General features: G+C 44.1%; 2 protein-coding genes across 2 annotated transcripts; one reads left to right on the forward strand and one right to left on the reverse strand.

Annotated features, from left to right (window-relative positions):
• Positions 1-13: 13 nt before the first annotated feature.
• On the reverse strand, positions 14-3,466 carry LOC129590647 (uncharacterized). The gene is made up of 4 exons (XM_055485982.1): positions 2,808-3,466; positions 883-2,435; positions 466-744; positions 14-293 (listed from the first exon to the last, which is right to left on the reverse strand). The coding sequence occupies exons 1-2, from the start codon at positions 3,345-3,347 to the stop codon at positions 2,025-2,027; spliced, it is 951 nt and encodes a 316-aa protein (XP_055341957.1). The 5' UTR covers positions 3,348-3,466; the 3' UTR covers positions 14-293; positions 466-744; positions 883-2,024.
• Positions 3,467-6,232: 2,766 nt separating this feature from the next.
• LOC129590682 (uncharacterized) lies at positions 6,233-7,664 on the forward strand. The gene is made up of 2 exons (XM_055486033.1): positions 6,233-6,448; positions 6,547-7,664. The coding sequence occupies exons 1-2, from the start codon at positions 6,379-6,381 to the stop codon at positions 7,554-7,556; spliced, it is 1,080 nt and encodes a 359-aa protein (XP_055342008.1). The 5' UTR covers positions 6,233-6,378; the 3' UTR covers positions 7,557-7,664.
• Positions 7,665-8,748: the final 1,084 nt, after the last annotated feature.

An 8,748-nucleotide genomic window follows, 5' to 3' on the forward strand; every position in this document is an offset into this window, starting at 1 on the left:
GAATAAACTCGTCTTCCTTAGGAAATCCTTTATTATGCTTTATTCGAAGCAATAAAAGAAAATCAAAAAACTGAAACAGTTACAGTAGTTATCAAAAATTCTGTAACTTTTATGTACGCATTGTAGTAGAACGACCGCACCGCCGCCTTCTCCGCGACAGGCTTATTTAGACGTGGCAGGACAAGACCTCTTGCATTAGTGGTTTCAACGTTGTATATGTGGCACCAGCACCTTCGCCACATGTCGCCTTAACGATATCCAAGGTATACGTCTCCATTAGACGACGATACACTCTGTAAAAAAGATAGCCAGTCGGCTGTACCTATGTGGATTTCGATCACATGTTAAGCATGTAAGAGAAGATATATAATATATATATATATATATATATATGCTCATTATGTAATGGGGTTTGTACTTTGTAGATAGCGTTGACACATTAGCTTTAGTAAGTGACTTATTTACCGGCACTGCCAGTCAAGGGAACTCGCAACGGTTTCGTGCGAAGGTTGTGCGCCAATCTCACTCAGCAGGCCATCGTTTCTGATAGTGGAGACGTTTGTCAGCGCTTTTTTGCATTCAACAATGCGGATTAATTGTTGATCGGGGTGCGGAACGCGGCACATTTGGTGAAGGAAGCCGGTGAGATTGAGGTGCTCCCAATAAAAAGGCATGTGTCGTGACCCTTGGTAAGGACACTCACGGGGTGCATTGGTTAAGCAGCTAACCACGCCAGCAACCGGGCTACAACGGATAAGTAAATATTTGGCATTAATTCAGACCGAATGCTTTAGTGTCAGTTGAAAACTTCAAACATAAACTTGAGATCGCTGACACTCTCATACTGGCATAAACAAAGTTGCCTTTTGCGATTTGGCTTACCCACAGAAAAATTCAACTATAGCTGCGGCAGTGGTCTCGTTAATGAAATCTGCGAAGATCGCTGATTGCACCATTTGCATTTTTAGTGTGCTCGTCTCTATCAGTGAGTCGAAGGATCGCGCGCATTGCTCGGCCCCTCTCTGACTTTCCGGTGTACAGGTGCTTTGCGACCCCGTGGCTGCAAGTGATACTCCCAGGTGGCTTCCTGCTATTGCAATAACCATACATAGTGTAAAACGAAAACGGAAATCCATAGCTGTCAAGCAGTCCTTGGGTCAGGAACAAAATCCGTTGCCGCTGACGGGTAACCGAATGTTGTTAATGTGAAAATACCACCGCTGCAGCGTAATGTCGAAGAAATTTATAGGCAGACTTATGCGAGCAACAAACATGATGGTTCCCGAAGGTTGTGTAAGCTTATCGCGGCAAAACATCTTCCAAGAAATTTTGTGAAATCGAAGATCGGATATCGAAAAAATTTAAGGCACTGCGGCAAACTTATCCGAGCAACAAACATGATGGTTCCCGAGATTATGCAAGCTTATCGCGGCCAAAAGATCTTCCTTTAATTTTTAGAATCAGTAAGACTTCTTGCAGTCAAAGTAATCAAATGCGGCTGTACTCTGTCATCAGAAGTTGTTTTGTAGTTTGACATTTCAGTAACGCAGGAAGTGTATTTTATAAATAATAATTTTACCTACATAGCTCTTTTTCGTTGATCAGCACCCTGTAACTACATAATAATATGGTTTTCCTAGATGAACCGGAAATGACTATTTTAGTGGATTAAAAACGTTTTGTAAGAAATATTTTGTAGGAAACATGTAAAAGTGTGCTGCTTAGACTTGGTAGTGCCTCAAGGGTTTGTCTGCTCAATGAATAACCTAAACCAAACGACAAACATGACCGACAATAGCTGACAAAAAAATCGGAAGCATTAACGTAGTGCAACGTGCCCGCTTCAGCGCTATCATTCGCTACATGGAAGTAACGGATAAAGTGTATCGGTCGACGCGTCACTGAACAGCCGTTCCTTGAAACTACAATGGGCAAAATGTGTGATAATTATAGTTATTATTGGTAAAGGTCACCCTGCCTCACGATCTACGCTCCGTTTGCAGATAGTATACCACCTACTCGCATCAGTTTAGGCATATATCATAAGCGCGTGCAAACTGGTCAGGGAAAAAGGTAGCCCGACAATCTTGGCAGTGGAAGTCGGCTTTCACTCTGGGTCTCAATGTATTTGGTCCACAAAACTCTTCTGCATGTCTTCCGCAAATGTATTCCACCTTCACGATATGTTTTCGGTCATGTGCCACCCGCAGTAGAGATTGCAGATGTTGATTGGCGCAAAGATCTCTATTGGCTGTTAAAGGCATTCCTTCGAAGTACAAGCTTATAGGAGTCGTGACATTCTGCAGAAAGCGGATCAGTTCGTCCGGCAGCGCGATAAAGTTGTTATGTCCAAGATAAACCGTGTCCAGATGAGGAAGATTCAGGGCTGAGGAAGCCTTGAGAGTGGTAATATTGTCCGATTCTGCACCGAGCTCCTACATATGGAACAGTAAGCCTGCTGTGTGGCTATAAGAACATGCCTGCGATGTTCAGTTACACTCTACATAACAAAGGAAATACATGCAAATTCTGTTCTCGGTTAAAATATTGCTTGACCTGTTATTCGGTACTCCATCCTTTAGGGAGTCATTTTGTGCAGAACCGGCTTTACCTATAGCTTACCAATAGCAGTTGACTATTAATTTTGCCTCAGTGCCGAAACGTTTAAAACCGGTATTCGGGCTTGTTTGCAGGGTTTTCATACCGTAAACACCATTAAATGGGACCATTAGTGTTATCTATAGGGTTGTTAAAAAATGTACTTGTACATGGAAAAACACGCTGATGAAGAAAGTTCAGAAACCAACCTGCAGAGTGGCCGGTAAGATAGACAGATCGAATTCCGGCATTTGGTTGTCGGTTAATTTAAGCCATTTTAACACCGGCGTCCCGTCAAACGATCCCGGGGCAATATGAGCCAAGCCGGTACGTATAACTTCTAAGCCCTCTAAACGATCAAAACCCTGAAACATTCCAGCGTTAAGTGACAGAAACTGTCCGTATATGAACGCCAAGGACACCACTGTGCTTCTGATATTGATCAGAAATGACTGGATGATACCGGTGTCGTTGAAGATGAAGGTCTCGAAGTACAGATTGCGTATATCATGTAGATAATGAGGTAAAGCTGGAATATTTTCCAAATACGACTTGTTAAATAAATTGCCCAGGGTCAGCTGCGCAGTCTCTTTGGGAAGAAGGCTAGCGTTGAACAGGTCAGCTACGGTTGCAACTTCGCAGTAATACGTCTGGTCATTGAGCTGACAATGACTCCCCGTTAACGTTAATTGTACTGTGACTTGTACAAAAGCGTAAAACAGAAACAAAACCAGTATCTGCCGACTCATTTTTACAAAGGAAACAAATTTGACGTTGATATCACCGCAATACACAAAGAATTACGTATAAATGACAGCCTCGAATACTTCCTTAAATATACACGAAAGGAAACTGTCGGCGTTTTTCTACAGAGAAACAGACCGGAGACCTGTTAGGTGCAGTTGATATTCCGCATACATATTATGTACTGAGAACCAGGTAAATTGCAGCCCTAAGGCTGCGTGCGGGTTGGGATTTGCAGTACGGAACTGTCATGATAAGGCAAAAATGCGGCTTGTAATTATTAATTTTGGCAACCGCTGCTGCCACTTTGAACGATAATGTTATAGTAGTAAACAAATGACACACATCTGACACACAATTATTGTGCGTACTGTACAAAATTGTCCCGTAATTTCTAGCATCACGGGTTTAACGGAAAGGTTGTGCTATGAGCGCTCGAGCCACTACACCACGTCTACCACAACGACAAAGTATTCCTCTCAATAGTTAACGTAACTTAATAAAAGAGCAAACTGCAAAGTTTATGTTTCAATAAATTAACATGTTACCAACAAATTTACTGTACAAGCTTGCCCCCAAAACTCCCACGGATCAGTATCGCGAAATATATACAGATTCATGGGTTACGCCAAGTTACATAATTATAATATGCGCGCCGCCACACTATTCGCGTACATGCAGCGGTCCATGCCGGGTTTGTATCGTAATCGATATAAAATTAATAATATCATAAAAATAATATTTACAATATTTTAAACATATTTATGTTATCACAAACGTATTATAAACGTATTTTGCATGGCTGATCACTTAATGTTGGTAATACACGCCTCTGGTGGTGTTAACTTTAGGCTACCCTTATACTGTAGATTAATGACAGTAAACTGGTGATTTGTGGCATACATTTTTTCTCAAAATAATTACTGTAATAATCAGTCTGGCGTAATTAAAAGGCATTTCTTAAAAACTTTGTAAGTGGTAATCAAATTTGCATGCTTTCTATGATGCCTTTAATTTAATTACACCAGACTGGTCAACATTAAGCAATATAGATATAAGCAAGTACGTATTGTACATACTAGCTTAACTGTAGTACGCCGTATAATGTAACGCATAATTAGCAATTTACGCATAATTAACATGTAGCCGCGTCAAGACGTAGTAAACAAACTACTTGTAGTTTGTAGTTCAATTCGTCCTGGGTTCTGAATTAAAAACAACTACATAAGTTACAGAAGTGATGCCATTGTCTCCATTTAGTTAATCACATATCCACGAAGTCGATTAAATTTTTATCAGCTGTATGTAATTATGGATTACTTAAAAATTTGTAACCTGATAAATGTACATGCTTTTCGGATGCGCGATAAATGGCAGCTGATTTTGTTCGTTTTCGAGGCCAAACCGCTTAATAAGAATTCATTGCATTCTGTTATACAGCGCGAACATTAGACGCGCGTCCCGCGATAGCTGACGCCTGTCATTGTCATGGTGGAGGTTCTTCAGTGTCCAGCCAGCTGGACTGACAACCCTTTCTGTCGGCCTGCACATTTGCCGGCATCGTCCAGCTGGCTGGCAGAAAGCGGCCATCTTTGGGATGGCATCAGGTGGCCGCACGGAGAACATCCCGTAGGCATGCCAGCGGCCTATTAACGAGAGGGTCTCTGGCGGCTACACGGAGGCCGTGCATTTCGCATCGGGCAACGTCCCGTTGTGCGTTTGACCCTGGGCATAATATCCACAAAGTCCACGTATTGGTAGTTGATATCTATGTAGTCACCGCGAAAGGGATGCGGAACCCTGTAGAATTGCAGGAACTTGAAAATTACATACAGTAAGACAGCCCGCAACATCGGCTGTCTTGGGAAAGGTCACCGGTTTATACGTACGTTTTTGGGTAGGTGATCTTCTTGCCCAGGAAGATGGAGCTGGCGGCTGCTTTCTCCCGCATCCGACTGATGGATGTCAGATCAAAGCACAGACGATACTTCCGGCACTATATATTAAGTAATAATAAAAAAATACCTTTACCGAATAGCCGACGTGAAAACTGTTTGAACACCGCAGCTGACGTTACAGACTACGTGTCCGTTTACAGCGTTGTGAAGAAATTACTGCTTATCTGTGGAAGGAAAATCGAAAGAATATTTTGATAAAAAATCGGATTTATAACCCGCCATGGGTGGAAAATATCCCTGAGTGTGAGTATCAGACTGGTCATCATAAGAAAGGACGGACTGGGCGGCCAGCGGCCCAACGCTGGTCCACCGGCGGCATGGATGGCTTAGGTGTCGGAGTAGGAAGAGCGGGAATTTGTAGCGCTGCACAAAAAGTACTTGTTCATTATTTTTTAGTTTATACAGCCATTTAATTTCTTCATTTGTAACTAGGGCGGCAAATGAGAATTAAGGACAATTTTTGTGTCTACTATGTTAAAATAGGTATGTACGAGTATTCAATATCAGATGAGTATAAATAAAAGAAAACCATCCATACTGTATTTAAACGGGAACATCTCGGTCCGCAAATTGTCGGGAAGCAAGGAGAACTGATTAGATTGACGGAGGTTAGAGAATTGATGAGTTACCGCGGTTTACATAGCAATGATAGCATAGACCAATCTGCACGGCAGCAAGGTTTAAGCGGCTTCTTTGTTCGTACACCATTTACCCGTAAACCTTCCCGCCGCGGCTGCATGCGCCAGTTATGTTACAACCGTCTTGCAACAAAAGAGCACATTGGCAGGCACACAGCAATAAAGCCAGGCAAATACGATAGTATCTAATCGGTATATGCAAGCGCAGGAAGATGTTTTCCGATGATAAGAGAGTAACCGGCATTCTTTCGACAAGCCGCATAGCTGGAACTTGCGAATTTGGACGCCGTTAGCGGACACGCAATTGCCACTAGTGTGCAACCTTGGATTTTCTTGTTGTAGGTTTTCGCTGGAGTACCAGCTCGTTAAAAGCGTTTCGAGTCAGACAATTTTCCAATACATTATTGGCATTACATAAGCATTTTTCAAATAAATCAAAAATGCTTTTTTGGGTGTTTCTTCTTTTTGCATTTCATGGAATAGCTTCAACAGCCCACGGCGGCTTGACTGGTAAAAAATGTCGAAATTTAGGTTACGCATTATTGTGTGTCGTTTTGTCAAATGCTATGCTCGAGCTTGATCAGAAGAACATCATTCTTTACTTTTAGGACTGCCAACAATTTCCACGGATTTAGAAACAGACTGCAGCCCGCAGCCACTGCCAGCACCGAATGACCAGTTGTCAACTGCGGTCATCTTTCCTTTCCGAACAGACTTGCTAACTGCTGCAGAATGCGCCGCCTATGGCCGCCACTGGATGCACGACATCACGTTCTGGGAACCAGACCAGTGCCAAGACCCTGGGACCGCGACGTCCAGCTTCAACCCACGCAGGATAACATATGTTCCTGTACGCTTCATCGCCGGCACCAATGCCATCAACGCCACCCGCTTGATTAGCACAATAAGTCCAACCCGCGCCGTTACCGTCACCGTCGAATGTAATGACCTTCTCCAGTCTGAATTACTCAGCCCCGCAGAAGACGCTCTGCACACTGATGTTTTCCAGCCCATTCGGCGGCAAGTGGTGGAGCTGTCGCGCCGACACTGCAGCACGCCCGATGCGACATACAAAATGTACAGCGTGGGTCTGCTGCCTAGCCTCATCCGACTCGAAATGCGCAACTGCTACAATATGACAATTAAAAAGAGGGATTTCGCCCTGATGCCACAGTTGCGGGTGTTCGAAGCCATAACTTCATCGATTGCGGAAATCGAAGCGCACACCTTCACCGATCTGGTTAATCTGCGCAGTTTAATGTTAGAGCGCGGCCTTTCTGATCTACTGTGGTACGGCAAAACCGGGCCAGTGTCTCTTCGTACACTGCCCAGCAAGGCCGATATGGAACACATGCGGCGACTGCACTGTGACTGCTTCTACGCGTGGCTCCGCAACTTCCTTAAAACGAAACCGTATCTTCTGCAAGACAGAGGCGACGGCGAAGTGGCCATTGTTGGGAATTATCGCACGACTGGATTTGGTGTGAAGGGAGAATTCCGTCCTTATCTGAATGTTGATTGCTCTCTGCCGTTAAACTTTGCAAACCTTCCCAATGTGCCTCCCGGCGTGGCTGCACCATTTGCTTACAACATGCAGTGCTATAATTTGACTTGCTAACTACAGCGTGTACGTATGGCTAACAGTCCAAACTGTAAGCTGTTATTTAACTTTTAATAAGTATCATGGTACGAGTACAAACTATGCACCACAACAAAACGGCGCTTACAAAAGAAACACTTCCTCTATGCTATCCTGATCGGGGATCGTACCCATCACACAAATCGCGTTTCCCCGTTGTATTTGCATAGATATTCGCTGTTTAAAGAACTCTTTCGCCCGCTTTTGTCCAGTTGAAGTCGCTATACCGTTTCCAACCGTTTCTACTAGCTTTTTAGTACCGTCTCCAAAAGGTCCGTAAATTTCGAAGGCTGCAGCAACAAAATCGTATCTTGTTTGCATCCATGCGTGTTTCGCCAGTTTCTTTCTTTCAGCAAGTTCGGCTGCTGCGCCGGCGTTCACGGAAGTGCGGTCGATGTACGAGGCCGCCAGCGTGTCCACGCAAATCACATCCACTGCCAGCGGTTTTCCGCGCTTCCACGGAATGAGGGTGATCACATCCGGCCTCTTCTTATCTTTCAGGGATAGACCTTTTGGTTCCATTCTCGAAGGAAAGCCAGTTGATTTCAGGCCCCGAGTGAATTCCGCGCTGATTCCGTCGTGTCGTGGTAATCTTCCGGCAGACCGCTTACAACGAAGTCCGTGCCGGCCGAACTCGTCGACCAGCGCACCACAAACGCATACGTGCGGAGTGACGATCGGAGCTCCCAGACGCAGCGCGACACTTATGCGAAAAGCGTTGTCGTCTAACAGATTACCGAGGCAAGCTGCCGGCAATGCGTGAATCCACACGCCTGCTTCCGGGACTGATACCGCCTGCCGCTTTGCGCAGGTTTGACCACCTATTTGCCATTTTAGTGAAAACACATTCCTTATTGCGATACAACAGTGCGGTTACCCTATCATTGGTATTAAAATTACATTTCCAGCTCTCTGGCATGTTTATGGCTTGTGTCTATTTTGTTGTTTTCGGGAGTACACTGTATTACTCTTTTCTCTCGTAAATTTTGACCCAGCTTTTCAGCATACTCTTACCGACATGCTGGTCCATATTTAGTAACTTGGGTCAACCGGTTAAAACTTTTGACTAAAGGGAAATAGCCCGGTACATGGTGCCAAATTCGTGCACATGCACGGAAACTTTCACTTTCGGGCACTCTCAAACATATTTTTGTTTCGGTTTATGACATTC

The sequence above is a fragment of the Paramacrobiotus metropolitanus genome, unplaced genomic scaffold (assembly GCF_019649055.1).
Source record: "Paramacrobiotus metropolitanus isolate TYO unplaced genomic scaffold, Prichtersi_v1.0 Parri_scaffold0000041, whole genome shotgun sequence".
In the NCBI taxonomy this organism is placed as follows: Eukaryota; Metazoa; Tardigrada; class Eutardigrada; order Parachela; family Macrobiotidae; genus Paramacrobiotus; species Paramacrobiotus metropolitanus.

Bases quoted from the DNA above. Each gene is read 5' to 3' on its own strand.
- LOC129590647 (XM_055485982.1), bottom strand. From the start codon at position 3,347: ATGAGTCGGCAGATACTGGTTTTGTTTCTGTTTTACGCTTTTGTACAA. The intron at 2,436-2,807 runs GTTGGTTTCTGA...TTCCATATGTAG, and splicing joins TCTTACCGGCCACTCTGCAG to GAGCTCGGTGCAGAATCGGA.
- LOC129590682 (XM_055486033.1), top strand. From the start codon at position 6,379: ATGCTTTTTTGGGTGTTTCTTCTTTTTGCATTTCATGGAATAGCTTCA. The intron at 6,449-6,546 runs GTAAAAAATGTC...CTTTACTTTTAG, and splicing joins AGCCCACGGCGGCTTGACTG to GACTGCCAACAATTTCCACG.